The 25,096-nt window shown below is 38.7% G+C and overlaps 1 protein-coding gene across 11 annotated transcripts in view; it reads right to left on the bottom strand.

The window, feature by feature from the left end:
- The window catches only part of KIAA0586 (KIAA0586 ortholog), a 134,105-nt gene that overhangs the window by 15,496 nt on the left and 93,513 nt on the right, over positions 1–25,096 (bottom strand). For 9 of the 11 annotated variants that reach the window (XM_073349974.2, XM_073349981.2, XM_073349977.2 and 6 more), the window contains 3 exons: positions 23,319–23,490; positions 19,853–19,992; positions 18,215–18,302 (listed from right to left, as the gene is read on the bottom strand). In XM_073349974.2, the coding sequence (XP_073206075.2) occupies positions 18,215–18,302; positions 19,853–19,992; positions 23,319–23,490 (400 nt within the window). The remainder of the gene's footprint in view (positions 1–18,214; positions 18,303–19,852; positions 19,993–23,318; positions 23,491–25,096) is intronic. The other 2 variants (XM_073349980.2, XM_073349979.2) reach the window with 1 other exon arrangement.

Below are 25,096 nucleotides of genomic sequence, written 5' to 3' on the forward strand. Positions count from 1 at the left end.
TCCTCTAGTCAGAACCAGTCTTATGCAGAAAGGCACTAATGCTTCGAAGTTGTTGGTGGATCATATTACAATAAAAGCATTATAATACTGGCATCAAGAAGAAGTTTAAGGAATAAATTTTGAAGCAAAGCACAAAGTGAATCATTTCACAAGGACTGCACAAAATCTAAACAGGTGTCTCAACAGAGAGGAGGTAAGGATTTTGTGGGCATGCAAAAAGAAAAGTGAGCTGTAGCTCACGAAAACTTATGCTCAAATAAATTGGTTAGTCTCTAAGGTGCCACAAGTACTCCTTTTCTTTTTGCGAATACAGACTAACACGGCTGTTACTCTGAAACCTGTGGGCATGCAGACGACACTACCCTCTGACCCTTAAATATGATCCACATCTAGGTTAGTATGGAGGTTTGTGCATTAGGAAGCTTGCACTCCAGCTGTCCAAGCCGTCCTGTTCTTTGAACAGATAACTTCTGTCAACACAGGGTTGTCTAATAGTCACTATTCACACGTAACTAACTTCATGAAAAAATCCAAATGTGTGTCAAATGCACTAAAAGTAAGATTCTGTACATTAATTAACATAAGTTTGTGTAAATGGCCAGAGCCCGAGTACCAACATTTTTAATACCTGAATACCCACATAATCCATGTAGAAAAGGAGTATTGTTTTTAAATACTTTAGGTTGACTCTTCCAAAATTATAAAAATTTCCATGTGGAAGTATTTTGCCAAGAATCAGACTAAAGTATTTCAACTACAAATACTCACCATTTTGAGAGATCCATATTTGCAATGTAATTACATAATTTTAATGCATACACTACTCCACGACAGTACACTTGTCTGAAATACTGAGTAAATGTTTTTCTCTGAAAAAAGCAAACAACTAGATCTTGAATAAAAAGACCCTTTAGGTCACCACTTTTCTGAGAACTTTAGTTTCATTTCATTTGAGTGCTATATTCTTTGATAAATATTCCCAGAACAAACACTTCTAATTCTCAAGTTGACAAACTCTTGCCTCAATGACCGCCTTTAAGAACATTTGTTAGACAGCAGACCATAGCAGTTAGAAGCCTGAGGGCTTGTCTACACAGCCCCATAGTTCAGACTGCAAGGGTGAGAACTGCAGCAGGCACCAGCATGCAGTGCTCTAACTGCCCAGCGTAGATGCTGCTGGAGCGAACTACATGGTACCTAGTTTGTGTTAACTTAGTCCTGCTGCTGAAAAGAGAACTACGTTAACCATCACTAAGCATCTTATAACTTGCACCAGAAGCATCTACATGGGGCATTTAGAGTGCAACAATTTGGTGTGCTTTGCAGTTCACACCCCATAGTATGCACTATGGCGCAACATAGACATCAACTCTGTGTTTGCACATTCCAACCAGACATCAGTTAACGTAAAAGAAACTACTTGCAATTAGCAAGTCTAGGATATTTTAAAGAGGTGACTCCATATTTCTGTTTATCACGTTTGAAAACCCACTGCAGGATCCTTTACTAGTAAGCACCAATAAAAAAAGGTGGAAAAATGTGAACCATCTATTTATAGGTCAACTGTACTGCAGGCATTTGCAATGTAAGCTCCCTTCTGCTGCTCTGCCAAAGATCCCCTAAAGCTTTGATTTGAAGAAATCACCTAATGGAAAGACAGGAGGTAATCCTGCCTTTATAGCATTTAGACAGTAGCCTAGGAGCAGAGGCACAAAAAGGTTTGCTGGCAAATCTGCCATCCTTATCTTGAGTAATTTGAGAACTTTGCAAAATGTAAAACTTTACTAACGATGTATGCCAGAAAATGGCAAACACTCCCTTTTGCAAAATATTCACAGCCAGTCTGAAGAGAAGGGAGGAAAATGACTAGCAAAAATTCTCATTAGTACAAAACTGACTAATAGCCATAGAATTTAATAATTTAGAAACTGTATAAATCTACTGTTGCTTAAATACATCACTTGATACCACTACCATATATATATATATATATTCTATAGGACTATCTATATATGGTTTCAAATCAATTCTCTCCCATATATAAATATACATAAGTACGTGCAGGGGAGAGAATTGATTCCAGAGGATGTCTTCAAACCATGGGCGTGTGTGCATGAGTGTGTGAGCGAGAGAAAATAAACTTATTTAAGGCAAAGAACTGGGATTCAGAAAATTTGGGTTGCATTCCTGACTCTGACAAAGACTCACTGTGTGACCTTGGGCAAGTTAATTAATCTCTGCGTTCCTCAGTGCTGAATCTATGAAACAAAGACAATACTATTCCCTTTTTCATACCCCTTGCCTGTCTTGTTTATTTAGAGTGTAAACTCTTTGGGGGTGGGGACTGTCTCTTACTATGTGTTTGTACAGCACTTAGCACAGTAGGGCCCTCATAGTGGCTGGAGCCTCTGAGTGCGTCTGTAATACAAATAATAGTTTTACTGCACAAATTACAGCACAAGGGGGTCTGAGCCTTCCCTCTTTTATTAAAGATACAAAATTAATATACTATTGCAGAATTCAATATTCTGTACTGTTCCATTCTTTTAGATGGCAATTTAAAATAAATTAAAAGTGAGATAGAATCAGTGCTAGCTAAAGTTGATGACATTGTTCACATATCTGTGTTTGTTGAGCTAAAAAAAGGCTCTTATCTCAACTGGAAATCTATTCTAAATCTGATAAAGAAAATCCTAGTTAAGAAGCCTTTGCTTGTTTTATTTTCACTTATCAGGCTTTAATGTAAGGTATATCATAACAAATGAATTTAAACAAAATTAAGTGAGGACAGCTATGCTATCACTAAACATTACTCATTTCATATACGTTAGCTTTTGAAAAGAATACACAGTGATCTCTCAGATACAGGAAGCTGTTACAAAATAAAAACTAGACCATGACAAAAACTAAAGAAAAGCCTTAAAGAATTTTTGTTGAATACAGAGTTCAACAAAAATGTATTCTGTTCACTGTACACACGACACCAATGGGAATAAGAGCCAGTTCAAGTTCTAAGTTACCATTACTTGGGTAATAGTTTCAAGCTGCAAGGCACAGCTGTATAGACCCAGCCAGACAGGCTATCACAGTAATGCTTTGATAGCATGAGGCCCTTAAGTGTCAGGATATAGAAAAGGCAGCAGTTGTTGGCTGTGAAAACAGTCTGATACAAACCAGATGGGGACTTACTTGATGGGCAACACAAAGGAAAACAATTGGCTCATTCAACAAAGTCAGGCCGCTGCCCCAGAGAATTAACAGAAGACAATAACCATCAACCAGAGTTGATACAAACAAGAAACAGCCATGTGGTTATGGCTTAAGGAATTGTTTCTCCTCAGACTAAACATAAAGTTTTGATTTCTAATTCGTATATTCATTAATTTCAGTCTAGTTTACAGGCCCCTCTTCCTCCAAAGTCTTCCGTAAAATTCATTTATAGAACTTCTGCTTTCCAACACCTACTTAAACAGGAAAAAGTTATATGACAATGAAGGAATATATTATTTTAATGTTTCCTGCAGAATGTTAAGACCACAGAACGCTTTGTAAATTTCAGAAAACCATGGCAGATCCACAATGACTAGCTCTGAAATATATAATATTAGTGTGGCAATCTTTAATAATTTTTTTTTAAAATGGACAAAATCCACTAATCACTTGCCAGATAAGTACATACACTCTTATAAAAATGCTTTCCAGTTTTGTGCAGATTTCCTTGACTTTATCTAAAGAGTACCCAGACTGATTATGGTACTGTGTAACAGTCATATCTATTATAAAAAGCTGGTTTTGGAGAAATTTATAATTCTAAAATAAAAATTAACTGGCTATTTCTATAGGTCATAACTCATTAAACTTCACTTTTAGCAACAAGCTTGCAAAATATTATAGTCCAAAATGTTAATTGCTCTTGCAGTTTTATTACAGGAAATATAAAAGTGACATATGCAAAGGTTTTTTGATTACAAATGACTTATTGAGAATGCACAATAAGTCAGACCTGTAAAGACCTCCTGCAAAACTAGACTCAGACTAAAAAGGTCCCCACAATTTTTCCCTACTGCATATTTTAAAGCATTGACCCTGAAGACTCTGCCCGGCAGCTATCCTTTGAGTCCAAAATGGTATACTCCTAAGGAAAAATCAACACTGCTACTTAGTCTACCTTAGGGATCACTGACGAGAGATGAGAAGAAGTCTGCCCTGCTCCACAAGTGCTTCCATTCAGTGTTTTCCCCAGGAATTGAAAAGGGGGGGGAGGGGTGTTCGAATTTACAGGGTGGGGGTCACGGCTGATGAGGGGTGAGACCATGAGGGTGAAGGTGGGCTGTATGACACCATAGTAAAAACTCAAAAATGTTTCATGACCATTTTATTAGATTTAACTCATGTTTTAAAATCATCACACAAATTAAAGTTGGCTACTCAAGCCTTCTATGAAGCACTACATCTACATCCTTCTTGGTTTCTTGTTATAATTTTACACAACTCCGTTAATGAACTTCTTGAATGCAATGCGTTCATTTTGGTGGCTTCTCGTGCGTCTGGTTACTTCCATTCCTTCAGCTGATATGCTCATTAGTTCATTCACATGATCAGGCAGAAGGTGACTCCTTTCAGAACACAAAATTCTATTCAATGATGAAAAAGAACACTCAACTGTAGCTGTTGTGACTGGGAGTAGCAAGAGATGAATTCCTACTTCTTTCATCCCAGGAAACATAGCATAAAGTTCGGGTCGAGCCACTAGTGATGATAAAAAAGAAGTTGAAGTCAAATCTTCATTCATTTGTCGTATGATATCCCACTCTGTGTTCAAATTCTCTATTCTGTCCTGAGCACATGGCAGCCCCATTGCTGGTAGTGCCTCACTCCACTCAATTGTTGGTGTTTTAGAGGACAGGGATCTGTAAAAGCTTCGTAGAGGTTGAGTAGAATATAGAAGTCGCTGTTGTAGATTTTTAAGAATCAAGTCTGTGTACTTTTTCAGTTGATTAACAAACACTTCTTGTCCTCTTCACTTAAGGGTTCAATATAAATGCCTTCATTAGTCAACTTCTTGACTGAAGTCTTTGCTTCTTCCAGTACTTTTTCAATGGATAGCTCTCTGATTGATCCAAATGTAGCTACTGTTGTTGGACAAAGATCTACTACTGTTGTAACAGATACCTGGATGGCATTGTTCAATGACCCAAGTGATTTCGACAGTAGACTTACAAGAGGGAGAATGGCAATAGTCTTCTCTGAACATAGTAGCAAAAGTAATCTACCAGCCTCAATACTTAGATCCATCCCATCTTGGTAGACATTTTCCAAAGCCAGTAATAATGGCTGGAGTTCAGACAACAGCCAAGGATCACTCACGAGAAAGCCAGAGGGTTTCCCCAGGTTGGACTAATTTGAACTTCAGTCCCAGTGTATCTTCTATATTTTCCAAGATATTCAGTCTTTTTGAACTCTTGCTGAAAAAAGAATATAATGAAGACATTAAATGTATAGCTTTTTCTAATGTCTTTTGAAGAGTCTGCACCTCATACTAGTACTAGTTGGAGTAGATGGCCTCTGCAGTGTGTACAGGAGAGATTAGGGTTACACTTTTCTCTGAGAAAAGCTTGTACTCCACCGTCTTCCAGAGAAGTTTGCAGCTCCATCAAATGCACAAGCAGCCATCTGTTTGGGGTCCAACTGACAAGCATTTAACTCTTCTAAGATGTAGGTTGCCACAGATGCAGCCGATGTGTCTTCTATAACTTGAACATCTAGAAATGCATCTACTGGCCTACCACTGACATCAAGATAACATACACGACTTAGTACTTGATGCCCATTTGCATCAGTGCATTCATCAGCCATGTATGCAAATTTTTTGAATGTGGTGAGAGAGTTCTACACTTTTTCAACTGGTGAGTCTTTCACTATTGCACCCTTGCTTCTAGCCAGTCAGCTGAGTTTCTTGCAGAAAGATAGCGAGCGCTTACTGGTCTTGTTCGGAACCAGTGTTCAACTTCAGGATGAACAAGTGACAATGCCCTTAACATTGGCCTCCAGTTTGTAGTGTGTGGTATCTCTTGCTTACATAGAAAGTATGATGCCACAGCCATGTTTGTTTGCACGAACTGTGTTGTGTCTCCAGCATTCTTAACAGCCTCATTAACACTCACCAGTGTTGTTCTTGGTCAGTGGAGACTCAGACTTGAGAGACGCTTTCACATGAGTTCACCTCCCAGGTGGGGGGCGGGGGGCAAGAAGGCACCTTGCTTGTTCCTCCAGCTGTTCACTGTTCACTCTGGCCACTGTTGTTTGTTGTGTCACCATTCGCTCCATCACTCTGTTGCCAATGGCCCTGCGCCGTCACCTGCTGCTGCCACCTGCCACTGTGACCTCTGCGAGTTGGTCTCTTGAGGTTCTACCCAGGTCTCAGTGATTTCAGCTGAGCTCTCAGTGGGGGAGCCTCGCTGCTAGTGCACACTGGGCCGTCTCTTCCACAGAAACACTGTCCCATAGCAGGTCTAAGCACTTAGACCTGATTATCAGTGATTTCAGCAGTAGTGGTCACTTAACAAAACAAAAGACTCTCTATGGAGACTAATCAGCTCTGTCTTTAAACAGTGGAGGGGGCAGGTCAAATAGTACTTGTGACTCAGGCAGACCATCAAGCAAAACACCTGTCCCCACCCTCTCTCTTGATGCCCTCAATCAGCACAGGCTAAGTACAGTTCTACTGCCCTTTATTCATACAATAAGAACAACAACATTTCTTCCCTTCCCTTCCCCTCCCCCCCAACCGGCATTCAAGTGATTTGTAACCCAATCCCAGCCAAAATCTATCCCTTGGGCAACACAGCTCTGTTTGCTGGATACCTAGGTAGATTAGGTGTGACTGTAAATACAATCTGGTCCTGAAGCCTTTCCCCCCAGCCCCCAGCTTATCACGAGCTCTGAGGGAGAGCTCATTTAGATTTTGCTTACAAATCATAATTTGAAATTATTAGGTTGGCCACCATCACCGAAATGAATGCACTGACTTTGTCATAAAGAACAACAGCTGTATAAGAAAGCTAGTCTATGATCATACTTTTCAAATCTATTATACTTTTTCAGATACACGTATTTTATCATACACTTTATATGCTTTTAAAGTGTGTATTAAGGTTTCAATTTCAATTCAAATTTCCAAATAATCACTAAATTGGCAACACTGCATGTAACAAGTTTACAAAATACTGGGGGGGGGGGAGGAGGAGGTGTTGGGGAAATTCAGGGGGGTGTAGGGAAATCCCTGCTTCTATTCCAAACAGACTAATGCAATAAAAAGGCCAGGTTTAAAAGTTGAATTTATGGTCCCCAGGTACCAGCCCAGAGTGCCACAGCTGGGCCACTGGGTGGATTGGGACTAAGTTCATTTTTTCACAAAATATTTAACAAAGAAAAATAGAGTCCTAACACAGAAGCTTGAAGGATGCAATAGTGAATTGTCTTGCCAATTCATTCCCAGTTTTTAATTGTGAGGTAGTTTAGTCTGCAAATGTGGTTCTACTTTGCAAAGAAGTGACTAAAATGGCACCTTCTGACTTATTTGATCTTCTCTCTGTACATATTCACATTCAGATCTGCTCACTTGAGTGACAAAAGTAACTTCGTACACCTATCGGCACCACAGAGCCAACATTGCAAAGGAGTAATGAGCTGATTCCATTCTGGCTCATGCATCTTATCAGCATAATGGTAAACTAATTTCCAAAAGCAGGGCAAAATTCTAACAAATCCACATGAAGAAGTGGAGTTGCCACAGCTGTAGCAGAGAGCAAAATCTGGCCTGTAGAATCATTATTATTTGAGACTCAGCTCCAAGGGGTGAGCCTGCAGACCTGACAGTCAGAACGAACGAACGTACGTACGTACATACGTACGTGTGTGTGTGCGTGTGTGTAAGCTAAACAACTTTGATACGGGTCCCTTCAGAATGCCATTTCTACTGAGCCACCCATCAGAACAGAAGAGCACCTCAGAGCTGCTCCTTCTTCCAGCCTTATGTTTAAGAGGGGAGAAAAGAGGAACTGAGAGTTCCTCAAAACCCACGCCTGATTGCACTGGCAGATCCCCAGGCTGCAAGGCACTGGCTCCAAAGAAATGTCTTCAGACATTCTCGGTGCAGAAAACACCTCTGGCAATGACAGCACCCTCAGGCCCAGCTGGTGAAGTGGGAGCACAGACTGACCCTCTCTGGCATCAAAGGTCCCCAATTCACAGGAAGCTCCTTGAACATACTTGACACCCAGGAAGCCTCATCTTCAGTAGCAAGGGGGGGTTGTGGAGCCTTGTTGTTTGTACATCCCTAGGCCCAGTTCCTAGTACAGGAATAAGCAACATATACTTTTAAGAAGTTAATGGTGTATTTACACAATAACTCAAACTAGTAAATACTTCCCATTTAAAAATTCTGTAATTATGCTTTACATCACAGTGGCCATTATGACCTGTCAAGTAAACAGCACAAACTCAGAGAGACCTACAATTATGGCATTGTGAGTATAAAAGCACAGCTTAAAATAATGGAAATCTGTCAAAAAATACCAAGCTTTTTACTTAAACGTAACATGCCATGGACATCCTGAGTTAGAAACAGAAACTGAAGCTGTCACGCAGCCCTTAAAGTAATGCAACTCCATCTTGTCTGGTAAAATGTACAGTACATAAGATCAGATAACAATATTAGACCCCGATATTATGACCTATCTGTAACAACTTGAGTCAAGATGGAAGTCACCAGGCCAGTCCACATTTTTAACATTAAGTTTGAAATGCCTTGATTTTGTGGTCCTGAGTTAGAAATCTAACAGACTCTGTATGACCTTAATATTAATTTTATCTTCTATATACAGTTTATGATTTATTATTTTTTACTTAGTCCACAAGCCTGTCTGATGTCAAAGAATAAAAACTGATAGGATGCCAAAGTAATGCCATACACAAAGGAGAGCCAGAGCCTTTCCCTAGCCAAAGTCTGGAAAATGTGCATGTTACAGAACTGGAAAGCTATTTTGTAACATCCTCAGTAGCTATCTGGCCTGTTCAAAACTATGCAGAAGAGCTGCTGCAGATTTAAAGCAATACACCATGATTAAAGATTAAAAAACAAAAACAGAACAGTGCCATAAGTGACAATAGATTATTGTCTATTAGCTTTTTCATATGAACTCCTAATTATTTTCTTCTAAATGACAGAATTCATAAGTAACAGAACATAGTAGTGGACAAAGCTTCAGAGTTTAAGCCCTCTTCACCACTTAATATAATATTTTCTACTTGTTAATGAGTACAGAAAAGGGCAGTTTTGACCTAATATGTGTTTGAGATGAAAATTATTTTCTTATAATGTGCTTTCAAAATTCCAATCTTGTTGAAGAGAAAAAATGCATAATCAGTTTTTGCACATGCATGCATGATCAGACATTGCTACAAAATTTAATCCTATTTGTACATCGGGAAACAAGCAACAGCTCACACATGCCTGCTACACTCTTTAGCTATCAGTTCTTATAATATTTTTAGGGAGAAGGAAGAGTTGGCAAACTATTTTATTGACAACACCAGAAATTGCCAATGGACAGAGCTACAGTCTGAATTATAACAGTTCCCTTATCCCTTAACTTGAAAGATATCCTGGATAACATTCACTTTACATTGTTACCTTACATGAAAATTTACCAGGAGCAGAGAGTTTTGAGAAACGTGAAAACGGGAGCAGGAAAAAGACGTAAGTGTTTTTGCATATGAGTTAGTCTTTGTAACAATTTGTAGCGATGGTCTGGTGCATTCGACATTCAAACGTCAAATCTGCTACAGAAAACCTAAGCTCCGCACACAGCATGAAATGGGAATGCTGCCTAGTATCAGGGAAGCGAGGCCAATAAATAAATAAATCCACAGATAAAACACTAACTGCAGTGTATGGGCACAGCAAGGACATCTTTAAGTTTAGCCATTTTACAACAGAATACCCTGGCACAGGTATGTTCAAATATGTCTATGAAGCCAACTGTTCAAATACATGTCCCAGTCGGCTAGTTTTAGTCTTTCTAGTTATGTCAGAGCTGTGTACCAACTACCACCAGTGCAGGGACTGAACCTTGTCACCAAGAAGTTTTTTAAAAAGCCAGTTATGTTCAATGGGTTAGGGAGGCATAATATGTAAATATACTTCCCCCACCGTAAAAGTAAATATTATAGGTTTTAACTGCAAAGGCAGCCAGAATGCAGCTGTCCCCCATCATTCAGGTTATGCTACCTGTATCAACATACCTGGTCACCCCACTTCTATCCCACCAACCCCTCTCACAGCCAGCTGGACTCCTTTACAGTTTTCATTTTGATTTGGGAGTTGTTTGGGGGCTGCCTTAAGTAGAGTAAAGCTAAAAGATACCCAGCTTTCTCTCTCTAGGGACAGCCACAGATGCACTGGAGAGGAAAGCAGAAGTAGCTCATGTCACTGCTAGACACTGGAGTTTCTCTAGCCGCTGAACTATAAAGAGCGAACTCTACTTTCCCGCACAACCCAGAACAAACAATGAACACATGCAAAATAGCAAAAATAAGGTTTTCCCCACTGTTTTCTCTTATCACACTACCATGAACCATCTCTTCATATCTGAAGGTTTGCAAGCTCTTGAGGGCTGTGTGTGTGTGTCTGTACACACACAATGTACACATTGGGGCCTTTCGGTACTATTCCAATATAAATGTTTGTTTCTAAATAATAATCTTCCCTAAAACTTGATTTTAAACTAGTTTTGAATACTCTCATAGCAATAAGTCAAGCGAGGACACGCACTCTGTAGAATGCTGATGCACATCTCATTTGGACAACTTTGTGCCTCACAAGACATGCACAGCGTGTGCCAAGAACCTATTAACGCACACCCTCTTGTAGCTAACTGGTATACCAATCAAGAGTCTCAAATTACTTTTCATTCTACCTTTTTTAGTAACCCAAAGGAATAGTGACATGGTTAAATGAGAATCCAGCCCTATGAGTGTAATGCCCTGCCATTATAAGGGGGCTTTAAAATTGGTGTAAAGGTCAGAATGGTGTAAAGAAACCTTAGTATAAATGAGACTTAAGCCCAGAAGGGACCATTATGATCCTCTAGCCTGACCTTTTGAGTAACACAGGCCAAACAACAGTTAAGGGCAGTTTATTTTATTTGATGCATGTCAAGTCTCTTTCACAAAACCATGGGCACAGAGCTGGAAGCGATATTGTGAGAAAGTTCTTCTCTGTAGGGAAAAGTAACTGGAAACAACTCTCAGGCTGATGTAAGCATTAAATACATGGGGAGTCTCTGTCCAGTAAGTGGCTTGCCCAAGCCAATTAATTTTTTGTGTCCCCCATTTATGTAAGCGATGTATGCATGAAAGGGGAAAGCAGGTCAGCCGCTCCAGCTTGCTACCATCTGCTTTTATTCAGAATTACTCAGGATCAGTGCCAGTGGGATCAGTGCCCATCTAGGGTTTTGTGTTTTGTTCCCCCCCCCCTTTACAATGAAGGCAACAGCAATTACTGTAAGTTTCCAAAAGTGATGCAAATCACAACAACAACACAAAACTGCTTTAGTCAGATCCTAGCATATTTAAGAATCCCACATACGCTGTGTGAAAGATGATTTTGGCAAACAAATTTTGGACTGACTAGAGGGGAGTGAGGTTAGTATCCAGAAGACCCAAGAGTTTATCTGGCATTCACTGTGGGGCCAAGAACCTGCAGGATCAAGTCCCACCTGTGGTGCACAAATGCCTTTGTGGGTCATCCAACACTTACTCAAAGTACAAGGAGCTCAAAAGTTCTGCAGGCAGAGAGCCACTTGGGGTACTCAAACTCTCAAAGAGGGATGAGCTGAGGTTCAAAAAGAAGCAGAGTAAAATTCCATCTGGACCGCTCAACTCCTCTGGAGGTGAAGAGGAGACAGGTGGAAGGAGAAGATAAAAGTAAGGTATCATTGATCCAAGTAGAAATAAGCCCCTTAAAAATGGCTCCCCCCAAAATAAATAAAAATTGTCTTATGAGTATGTATGGTAACCTTAATTACACATTTGGAACTTGCTCCAAGTTCCTAGGGACAGGGATTTGCTTGCTCTGTTGCCTCATGTGCACAGTGCCTGGTAGGACAAGGAGTGCCAGAGGGAGCAATAATACTACTTTGTTCTTATCCAGAACCTTCCAACTAAATATATCAAAGCACGTAAGTGCAGTGAGATGTAGACAACTATTCACTTAATTAGAATCCTGCTTGGAAGTTCCCTGACCCATGCACATTTAGGGACATAAACTACAACAAAAGTGGAAGACTGTCCAAAATAAGTGTTCTCAGATTGCAGCTGTGCATTCTTTAACCATCCCAATAATCTATGTTTGTACTGGAGTCTCTCTTCTGGATATATAGGGCTTAAGAAAAAATACCAGGAAAACAGACTGAGGCAGAGAAGTCTCTGAGTATAAGAAATGAAGCAGAGCTGTTGTGAGAACTATCTAATCCTTAAGAAATTTGGTAAATGAAGGGTCAACCAAACGGGCATAGAAATGTGCTACCTGAAGTTACTTTAAATGAAAAACCTACCTTACTAGGGAAAAAATAAAAGAGATACATGCACAGCCCCATACTGTTTGAAAATACATGCCAGAAAAATATATGCCCAGGAAGTATGGGAAAGAGGTTGTGGGGGGTTGCTGTCAGTATTTATGATTTATTTGTCCCGGCTCCCATAGCAATGGCTTGCAAAATGCCAGGAATCATCCATAACACTCACCCCAGTATTTTAAGAAAAAGCCTTTTCAATATCATTACACTGTAGTTTATGATGTGAGATACTGTGATGTTACAAAAGCTCCTTCTCCGACCCCTTTTAAAGACACTTCCAGTTTGTCCCGTAGATATTAAAATTATTTCTGAGGTTCTTGGGGCAGCAGTATGAACTAAGTGTTGTGCTAACAACATATCAGTTATGGTTGAGAGGACACTGGCCCTGACTGTTTTAAAGGACCTATACTGTTTTAAAGCACTTTTATGTTTTCTAAGAATATCACCCTGAGCTGACAGTTCTTTATGCTTGTTTTTTCAGCAGGGACAATTTTTGGAAAGTTTGGTCAATTTTTGGCTGATTTTGAACAATCAAAACATGTGCAGGTAGGGGAATGTAGGGCTGCATGTTCTTTTATTGCTCATATTTTTTCAGATGCTTCCTTTGCATTTGAATAAGTGGGTTTTTTTTAAAAAAAAATTCAATATTGGATGAGTTGGAATTCATTTTTAAAAATATTCAGATTTCCTAAAACATCAAAATTATTATACAAGGTGTCACACAAGGGCTATTTGCCCACAGTAGTAGTGGGACTCCCTAGGATGGGAACCCAAATGACCTCACATGCTCCTTGCAGTCACTGGCAGTGCCTGCTGCTTAATCTCCTGTGGGAGGGGGATGACAGTTGGTGGGAGCATCTTTCCCAAGCTGGGGCCCAAAGGAGGGACCTACAAAGCCTTACCTGCCCACTGCAGTCATTGCTGCTCATCCTTTTCCCTCCTACTTCCTATCAGCAGAATACATATCAGTGTGTATTTCAGTTATTCCACATTCAAATTAATATGTGAGGGAGCACAAGTTATTCTCATGCCTGAAAAGTAAGCCAAGCAACTGAATGGAATAAAACAATGTTAATGCCACTCTCTGACTGACATTTTAAATGTACAAAAGTCAGGAAATTCAAAGTTATTGTTCCCAAAGCAACTGTAACTCAACCACATAGTAACTTTTATGCTTTTACACCACCTAATGTTAAACAAATGACTACCCGTGGGCAAAGGCACAGAGTTTTATTATAGTTGCTTTGGGAATCAGCTTTGTGTTTCCTGACTTATGTACATTTAAAATCTCTACCATAATATGTGTTCTGTGAAGGAGATCACAAGTTGGAGAAATATTAGCTATATATTGCTGATCAGCATCCTGATATCACTGTGATGGGCACAGTATAAGAACTTAAATAAAACAGAGTGGAGCAGGGATAACAAGAAAAATTATGTGAAGTTCTACTCAAAATAAATTTGGCTACAACTGCCTTAATTATAGCTAGTCAATGTCATGACTTCAACTTCCAGTGTTGTGTCTCAGCAAATAGTCACCAGAGAACCAGAAACTGAAAATGTGGTGTGGGTTATTGAACTATTCTGATAGCCCATGTTGTCAGGTAGAAATAAAAGTTTTCTTAGTCTTACTTCTACAGCATGAAAGAACAACCCTGTCCTGCTTCATTGGACTGTTTTTCAGGGTGACTACAGAACTCTTTAGTGAAAGTCTCCAGTGAAATCCAGCCCAAAAAAGAAAGAGCAGGACATTAAAAGAAAATCTGAACTTTCAGAGAAATAGTTGTACAGAGTTTGACCAAAGCAGTTCCAGATCCAAGGAAAATAAAAAAGGAATAATTCTAGCCTTTATCCTAATCTCCCTTCCTACTAATTTATGTTAGGGATTTGCCACATACCGCAGTAGTTCTTGGAAAAACTAACTCAGAGGAATTTCTGGCTAATGAAAAGATGACAGTAAAGTAACAAAACTAAGTTACATTCATCAAAGTCAATACAGAAATAAATTTTGTGAAATAATATGAAATTCAAGCCTGAGGAAAGAAAGATCCCATATTCATTGTGGAACAGGGGTTACGTAAGCAAATCATAGACTGTCTTGAGGGCCACTTGTCCTCCCCTTCAACACTGCACAGACCACCTATTCCCATTTAAAAGTGCATAACATCCATGTGGCAATCACAGCAATTACATACTTTCCCAATATTATTTTTCCATGTATTTACAGTGATGAATACAATTTACTAGCTGGAAATAGGGAGGAGGAGGAGTTATCACCATGCGAAAAGTCCTCCACCGACCACCAAAATGCGGTTTGTGGGCCACATTTTGAGAACTTCTGCTATAGAAAATGTTTAAAATGCTGATGCATCTAATTCTTGTTCTTCAGCTATAAGTGATAAAGATTAAAATAATTACATCCAAGCATGACACCTGTTCCTGAATTGAATTCAATTTAAGAATTCAGGGTTCTGTTAAAGGAAGTCTTAAATATTCTTATATTCTGGAAGTAATTGTTGTGGCTTGTGAAAATACATATTAACATATTACATTTATGGAAACATCTGTAGATAATGATAGAAAGATTAACGGATATATATAAACCGTGTGTATTTTTTCAACCACTGTCTCCATAATGTCTAGAGAACATACATATTTCAAATTAATGATACATTCAAGTTTTATTTTCAGCTATAACTTCCAGGAGGCATTATTCTTTCAGACTTGACTTTGTAGCTTTGTAATAGCCCTATTGAACTTCAACTTTCATTAGAAGAAACCTATCAATTTTTACATAGTTTCTCTAGCTAAAGAAAACACATGCTCCATGTGGACTGCAAAAGATTTTTAAACAAAAGAAGGCTGTATTAGAAATACATTATAGAAATCCAAAGAAGAATCAAATCTCTCATGTGTCTGTCTATTAAATAAAACAAAAAGCTTTTCATGAACAAATTTAAGTCCCAACTGTTTTCTTTCTTCTCCCCAGCCAACCTCAGCTACTTCAGGGCTATGATTTTCCTGAGTTCTGCTAAAAACCCACCCACTCTTCCTAGAAGGTATACAAAAATAACTGCAACTGCAATGTTCCTATATGTTTATGCAAAAAATCATTGTTCCTCCTAATTCTGGCAAAGGCATTCACTTAACGCTGACATTTAATAAGCAGGATGTGTTCACCTATAAAGTAGCAGCTGTGCTTGGTTTTTAAATGCTGTATTTATTTAAACCCATATATGTTTATAGCTTTCCAAGTCTTCATTTCCGCTTTCCAAAGATTTGCGCCAATTTGGATCCTTTGTACATAACTTCTGCATTGAATACGATGGTTCGGTACAATAAAGCTGATCTTGACAAAGCTTCGGCTTTAAGGTGACAAACAGTTTAAGTTTGTAAGCCCTTTTGATTTTTATTGGATTATTAAATATGCATATGCATACAGAATAATATTTAAATTATACTGGTGAATAACTTTTTTTCTTCCTAAAGAAAACTGACTTCTGCCATCTTGTGGTCAAACGTACATACAGGAACCCAGATATACTTGGTGCGGGGGCATGCCCTTTGTTCTGTCCAACTCTATCTATCTATCCATATAAAGATTTCACAGAGCAAAATATTTTATTTTGAATTTTAAAAGAAAAAATTAGGACTTTAAAAATTGTATTTCCCATTTCCAGCCTTCATCAACTTCCTGGGGGAAAGCAAGGGCTGAGGATGCTACTTCACTAATATTTGGAGCAGACGCAGAAACACAAAAAACACCATGACACAGTGTGTGTGTTAACAGAAGTGTCCCTTCCTTCTGCTCCCTCACCTAAGGACTCAATTTGAAGAGACTCCTACCACTGCTAGAGGAGCAATGGGCCTGTTGTCTGATTTGGGGACATGAGAGCAGAAAGAACAGATGGCTGTGGTTGCAGGGAGGAGCTTGGAGAAGAAACGATGCCACACAACTCCCCTCCTCCATTTTTATGTGCTCATCCATAACTTACTGCAAAATTCACATTCTGAGACTCTCACATTGAGACTTTCCATTTGGTCTCTGGTCAAAAGGTGATTTTTTTATTTTTTTTTTTTTTAAGTGTGAGCAAAATCCTTAAGACATTTTGAGTTTTGTGAAAATTTAGGAAAAATACACTAGCTGTACCTTCCTCTCTAGATTCAAAATGGGTTTTACTCCTTTAGTTTTCCTGCATTTTTTAAATGGAAAGGGCTAAAAAAGTCCACAGCTTTAAGGTCGAATGTGTGCTTAAACCTCCAATGCATACTTTGCTAAATGTACACTTAGGACAGAATGCTCACATGCACAGCACACTTCTCAAAAGCACAAAACACACAGATTTGATGAGCTTTCCTATCGTGTACGCACAGTAGCAGTGTTTTAGATCATTCATCACTATTTTTTTAAGCCCACTGTGATGGATTTAACCCCCAACGAGTATGATGAGATTAATTGTAGGCATAGGGCTCTTCAAAGAGGATGATTTACAGAAGCAGTTTCAAACTTCTGTAAATAAATTGAGGCAAATAGCTTAGTAAGTTGCATAACTTGATTACACATTTGTAAATATTAAATGCAAAAGGTATTTGTTAATACAAGGTTGAGATTTCAGTTAAAATTTTAAAAATAACAAATGCAGAAATTAAGGTACCTATAGCTACGTTAACTTCAGACATATTGCACATAAGAATATTTTCAATCACTATTCTTCCCATTATTATTATAATTGCTACGTGTCTTAATTAACATTGCTACAGCGAAGTTAAATTTAAAAGAAATCAACATGAATGCCAAATTTAACTGTGAGCCCTTAAAACTTGCATGTACAAAAGTGGTTGCATTTAAGTTTTGATTTTGCCTTATTTTTAGGTCTAATCCAGTTATAAAACACATTTAATTATTTATCTCAGTAAAAATAGAGCAATAATCTGCCCAGATCATGTTAGCTAAATATCAAGTTGACCCATAGTATATCTGAAATACAATCTACATAATACTTTTATAAATCATAATCAAAATGATCTCTTATATAGCACATTTATCCACAGATGATATAGCACTTTATATTGGGAAAGAATCATTCTATATTATATACTAGCTAGCACCCTATCTCAGAACAGGCATAACTGGTACTGCTCTGTTCTCATCTTCCCCTGACCTTAACTTTGCTTCATCCTCTCTTGAGGAACAGCATATGCTCTGCTGCTATAACAACATTTTTGGTGGAGACTGGGACTAACACAGGTCAGTAAACTAAAATCATTTGTATATTGTAAAGCGATTGGCTAAGAAACATTAAAGTAAGAAATAAATATTTGATCCAAAGAGTTCTGATCGTTAATCTATAGAGTGATTCCAACAATACCTTGCTCATCCAAATTGGATCAGTACCGTTTACGCAGACACCTATATAGGTATATAGACACCTGGATACTGTTTGGACTCAGTTGTGATAAAAATAGGTATCAAATATAGAAATTTACAGTAAAAGTGTATGAAGAACAAAACAGAGTGGTAGAGTTCAGTGCCTGTACTTTAATATCAAAATAGATGCTTAAAGACATGGATTTACCTTGCTGCTGTGTTACTTCAGATTTATTTCTCACATGAATGACTCGGGATCTTACTGGTTCAACCTGCACAACCTTTTGGCTCTGCTTCTGTATATCAGTTATTAAAATCATGTTATAATTCTGGGTTTTTTCTTAAATACAGTAAAAACAAATGCAGTATTAAGAACCATTTACTTAGCGCTCAGAATTGTTAAAAGATTCATATGTTCTTGGTCTCCATTTCAATTTTAAAAGAATTCAATCCTAATTTGCCTTTTGTAACCATTTATTTTCTTTGACAACAAACAGCATGGCAAGCTATTCTCTGATGTGATTCCCATGTAGTCAGTAGAGATGAGCAGCCACCATTTACAGCTGAAGACATGGGGGCCCTCAATTTTTAATCAAAGGACATGACAGCAACAACTTGTCAGGGGCTCCCTTATCTCATTCCTCTGCAACCAAGAACTTCCTCTTTCTCCTGTTTACAGGAATGGAAGGGTCTTGGAGAAAAAAATTCAGCTGCTTCCTCTAAATTGAAAGCCCTGTATAGAGTGAAGTAGTCTTTAAGACCACTTCCTGGAATCCTCCTCAAGGCCCATCTCTGCCATAACACTTACATAAATCAGTTAATGGCTAGGCTAAAGGACAGACAGATCAGCATAGTTCACTCTTATAGCAAAAAATGCAATGTATATACAAAGTTACATCACCTCTACCAATGCTCTTCATATGTTGTTTGTCTACTGTAAGTTTTTTGGGGCAGGGACAGGGACTGTGGCAAAGAGCCACCCTGTTAGATAGACTGCCCATAAGAAATGCAGAGAACAGGGGGAAGTAGATTGTAGAGAGACATGAAGACATACAGAGTTTAAGGATTATCTGAGTAAAATGCTAAATCCAGTTTATCAATTACACTGTTCATGTAACAGTTAAATAAAAGCATTCACTGAGACTTCCGGGGGCCATGTCTCCATATGTATATGGGGCCCAATTCTGCTTGGGGCCTTTGGATGCTACTGCACTATAACTTTCAAAAATAAAAATAGAATTTCCTGGATTTTGGCTGTAGCTCAGGCTCATACACTTTAGTCAGCAGAGAGTCTCTCCAGAGGACACGGAGGAAAAGCAGTAGTGATATCTTGCCCCCAAGGCTACAAGAAGGAAAGGTAAGGAGTAACTGGTTCTTGTAAAATCCCTGCTTTATTGCTTAGAGCTAAGACATCCACTTCAGGTGGACCCCCACAGGTATTCTTTGCTAAGTGCTCAATGTCATACAATATTCAAGGTTAGTCCCTGTCCCTTGAGAAACCCATTTGCAGTGACTGATGAGCCCAGAGAAGAAACACTTACTGGAGCCAACTAATTAGTACAAGCTCTAAGATACTATCTACCTATCTTAGGTATCCATCACCTTATCTGAGTGCTAGGCTACCACAGGTTTAGCATAGGGTGGGCCAACATATCACTGCAGGAGGATGAGGTCTCGTTGGCTGACCTGTGGTCTAGAAGAGTCTCCTGCACTGTACTTTTGCCTGCCACATCAATTTAACAGGTAAATATTCCTCCTGCACGTGCTCTTTTTATCTAGCTGCTTTGAATGGCAACAGAGTTCCTAACCATTTACAAGCAATGCACAAATGCTATGCATATTTTACCTTTGGAAGATCTTCTGATAGAGATGTTAGTCTGTCATTTGCTTGTGCTGTTTGAGGAGCAGGGTTTAAGAGTGGCTGAGACTCCAATTCAGCCATGCTCATTGGACCATGACTAACATCTGCAGCATCTCCAAGAAGTTCTGTTGAGATTATAAAACATATACAAACATTAATGGGGAAAAAGAATCCCTGGTAAATCCAAATTAGAGCCACAGTCTCCCAACTACCCCATGTTTGTATCTAGGCTCATCAATGGGACATTCCATAATGAAGTGAATGATTCTCTCTCTACTCACTCATGTTTTCAACAGAACTCAGATTAACAAGCCATTTCTTTGTGTATGTACCAAAATCATTGCTCTCTGTACAGTGTTGTGGGGTAGTAAGGGTTTTTTTAAGTTGTTCAAGGTGAGGTTTTTTTTAACTGGCATTTAGAGCCCCCCAGGCTTTCCATCAGTGTAAAATAATTTTAAAGCTGTTAACATTTTAGGCAGAAACTATTTAACAATATCCTTTTAATTTTCCTTGCTGAAAGGAGAAAGAAAAAATCTCAATGGAAGTGAGGGAAACAGTTTTATGATCTGTAGATTTCTAACATGGGTAGACCTTAATGGTGGCTCCTGAGTGGCTACAGTTCATCATGTCACTATGTACTTAATGAGCTTTATTCCTCTTAATGGAAAGAGAGATTGGAAAGGCTTCTTCATTAAAGTGTTTCATTTTTACTGTGTGAATGAACAGAAACCTAAGAACAGTAATTGAAAAAAAAAAAGTAATTTGCTATATAATCCATACAGTTTATCACAGTTGTACAGCCTGTATGTACATGAAACATCTTTATTAAAAGTATGCTTACAGTTCATGAACTAACTTTGTAGACCACAGTTATCTCACCAAAACTAAAACACTAGTCTGAAACCTAATTAGTGTAAAATATTATGCTTGGGCTGAGATTTTGTATGACATATTTCAGCCTGTGGCTAATTTTTATAGCCAAATTCTTAAGCACTGAATACAGAGATATATAATGGAAATGCTGATAGACCTTTAATTATATTATGGTGAGTCAAGTAGGCAACACTATAATTTCTAAACTCTTGGAATAGACATCAAGTTTTATTATACAAATAAAATCAGGTCACAAGACTGAAGATACATTTATTTCAGATATATCAACAACAAGCAAGTGACTCATTTTGATGTACAAGTTGAATACCTATTGTAAGAGGATATGATTGACAATTCACATCTTTCAATATGAACATGTAGAGTTATGCCTGGAAATTTTTGACCCTTTATAGCCAGGTGATGTAATGGTTATTTAGTTTTACTGTTAAATATAACTCTTGTAGACTATACCATAGGCACTGAGATTGCAAGAAAAATGGCACTTAACCCTAGCTGTTGACAGACTAATGGATGGATCCACTCACACAACACATTAGGTATACTGAGGAATTAGCTGAAAAGTGGCAACAATTCAAAGGTGATTATCAATAGTTTCATTTTTTCCTGGAAGAGATTATTTTAAATTGAACAGTTTCTGTGCTGTCTTTGGTTGAACTGCCAAAGCTATTAGGAAACAAGATCTTTTGTTCCTCCTTAGTACTAAAATACTGTTTAAGTCAGAAGTAGGCCCCAGCTTTCCTACAAGGTTGTTTTCTTAGAAATGCTCTCTGAATAGCTTTGCTCAAAGTTCAGTGGCTGTCAAAATGCAAACAGAAAGTTACAATGTATTAAAGAAAGGGATGTAAAAATAATACTGGAAATATTATCTAAAACAATAGTACATCCCCATCTGGAATGGTATCCACTTTAATCAAAAATGACATAGCAGAAATAGAAGGGATTCAGAGACAGACAACAAAATGGCTGCCTTAAGGGATCAATTTATCCTAGAGAACATCAATTCAAGTCTGTTCCAAGTCACCAGTGACCAAAAGCTCTTAGCTGATAGTGATTACATGAAATGTGTGAATTGAGTTGGCATCTCTGTCCATTTCCTACTGGACAAATGTCCACAATACAAAGTCACTATCCCAAAAGGCAACAGTTGCTCCTCTCCTGACAGTCTCATTGGAGGTGTCAAAGTTTAAATCAACATGTAAACTGAATTACCTTCTCATCTCTAGAGTTACTGGTCTTGTCTACACCCAAGCTTGCACTAGTATAACCACTGATTTAGCTGAATCCGTGCAAGTTTTTGTGTAGACACTCTTATTTTGGTTTCAGAATTGTTTGTCAGTTTAGCCTAATCTGGTTTTAAGCCAAACCAAAATAAACCAGACTTGACTGAAATAGGAATGTCTATGCGCAAACTTGCCCCAGTTTAAATCCATTTAATAAAATGCACCTTTAGTTAAACCTATGCAAGCTTAAGTAGAAGGAGATGCAGAAGGATGGGCCAGTGGCTAGGGTGCTGGTTTGGGACTACAGAGACTTGGGCTCAATTCCCAGCTCTGCCACACTTCCTGCATGACCTTGGACAAGCCACTTGGTCTCTGATCCTCAGCACCACATCTGCAAAACATATGGGAATGACAGAACAGTGCTATCTCACAGGAATGTTTGCGGATACAATACATTAAAGACTGCAAAGTGATCAGGTACTATGGTGATGGGGGCTACACAAGTATCAGAAAGAGAGAGGGGGCAAGCAGCATGTAAAAGCTTGCACTGTCAGTACTATACCTGTTTTAAGGGCGTAAGCTTCAAGGACTGTTTGTTAATCTAGCATTTATGGTAACTAAATTCACCCTTAAAGAACAGAAGACACATGACAGCTAGGTTTTGTGTAAAGTAAAGGGCTATTTAGCACTATTCTATTTAATACTGTATAATCCTTTAGTGAATGCCACATGTTACCAACAAGATTGAAGATGCTGCTTTAGACATGCCAAAGCATTCAAACTCCACCCAGCGAAGCTGGGAAAGACACAATCCAGACTGAAGTAAAGAGAGGTGCTTTGGTTTTTAGTTATGGGAGATGGAAGAACTGGAAGCCTAATGGAATCAGTTAAGGCCACTGCCAGCATAAATGGAAAACAGACCTATAACAATTCATAAGGAACTACTAGATCATTAACTTCCCTCCATCTAACCCCTCCTCCTATGAAAGGTTTCAGAGAGGAAGACATGAGCTTATTTTCTCCCACTAGGAGATGTGGGGGAAACAGCAAGTGTAGCTTCACTAGAAAATCACCAACTATTGGCAACAAATATCAAGAACCCTCTCCCTTTCAATAGGTTTGAAAATGTTTTAACCACTAATATGGGAAAGGGCAGTTTTCAACACCTAGCAGAGAAAGTATGCAAGACCCTTCATCGTACTAGGTGGTGTTCAACACCAGGTACCAAAAATGTGCTCAACACAGTTCCAGTTTGTCCACACTACATTCTGATACATTTTCCATCCCATCATGGTCTCCAGTAGATAACAGAGGAAAGATCATGTTCTAGCTTATACCTGTAACCCTGTCACACTCTCCTGGTGATGGTACATGGTGGGGTCTCTGTTCAGTAACCAGGCCAGCAGCCTGGTCTGTATAAACTGAACGTCCCATTAGAATACTTTCTGCTGCTCTTGTCAGTCTAGGTCTTTGGCCTTCACTAAGTTCTCCAACACTATTATCAGAGTCCTAGAGAAAACAGAGTAACACATTCAGTGAATCACAACAGATATCTTTCAAACTATGTAATACCATTTAAATATAGTATTCTTTAACATACATGTACATAGCTTTATACTACTAGTGCTGTATAAAGAAGACTGCAACCTGAAAGACACACGTGACCACAGGGTGGAATGTAAGACCTACCTTTACCATTGGACTGAATCGAGCAATGGAGAGATTATTTCCTTTGTTGTTGGTTTGCCAGAGGAGCTGAGATGTATTGTTTTAAAGAAGAGAATCTTCAAAACGTTACTAGAATCATAGAAATGGAAGGGACCTCAAGAGGTCATCTAGTCCAGTCCCCTGCACTCATGCCAGGACTAGTATTATCCAGACCATCCTCACAGGTGTTTGTCTAACCTGCTCTTAAAAAATCTCCAATGATGGAGATTCCACAACCTCCCTGAGCAATTTATTCCAGTGCTTAACCACCCTGACAGTTAGGAAATTTTTCTTAACATTCAACCTAAACCTCCCTTCTGCAATTGAAGCCTGTTGCTTCTTGCACTATCCTCAGAGCTTAAGGAGAATAAAGACAATAATTTTTCTCCCTTCCCTTGTAACAACCTTTTATGTTCTTGAAAACTGTTATGTTCCCACCCAGTCTTCTCTTCTCCAGCCTAAAACAACCCAATTGTTTCAATCTTCCCTCAATGGTCATGTTTTCTAGACCTTTAATCATTTTTGTTACTCTTCTCTGGACTCTCTCTAATTTGTCCACATCGTTCCTGAAAAGTGGTGCCCAGAACTAGACACAATACTCCAGCTGAGGCCTAATCAGTAAAGTGGAAGAATTACTTCTTGTGTCTTACTTACAACACTCCTGCAATACATCCCAAAATGATGTTCGCTTTTTTTGCAACAGCGTTACACTGTTGACTGATATTTAGCTTGTGGGCCACTATGACCCCCAGATCCCTTTCCGCAGTACTCCTTCCTAGGCAGTCATTTCCCATTCTGTATGTGTGCAGCTGATTACTCCACTTAGGAAGGAACTCTTTGCATTTGTCCTTATTGAATTTCATCCTGTTTTTTTCAGACCATTTCTCCAGTTTGTCCAGATCATTTTGAATTTTAATCCTATCCTCCAAAGCACATGCAACCCCTCCCAGCTTGGTACATCCACAAACTTTACAAGTGTACTCTCTATGCCACTATCTACATCATTGATGAAGATACTGAATAAAACTGGACCCAGGACCGATCCCTGTGGGACTACTCGATATGCCCTTCCAGCTTGATTTTGAATCACTGATAAGTACTCTCTGGGAATGGTTTTCCAACCAGTTATGCACCAACCTTATATTACCTCCATTTCCTTAATTTGTTTATGAGAAGGTCATATGAGACCATGTCAAAAGAGTTACTAAAGTCAAGATATACCATATCTACAGGTTCCCCCCTATCCACAAGGCTTGTTACCATGTCAAAGAAAGCTATTAGGTTGGTTTGACACAATTTGTTCTTGGCATATCCATGCTGACTGTTACTTGTCACCTGTTGTCTTTTAGGCGTTTGCAAATTGATTGCTTAATTATTTGTTCCATTTATCTTTCCAAGTACTGAAGTT

This window comes from Lepidochelys kempii, chromosome 6 (genome assembly GCF_965140285.1).
Source record: "Lepidochelys kempii isolate rLepKem1 chromosome 6, rLepKem1.hap1, whole genome shotgun sequence".
NCBI lineage: Eukaryota > Metazoa > Chordata > Testudines > Cheloniidae > Lepidochelys > Lepidochelys kempii.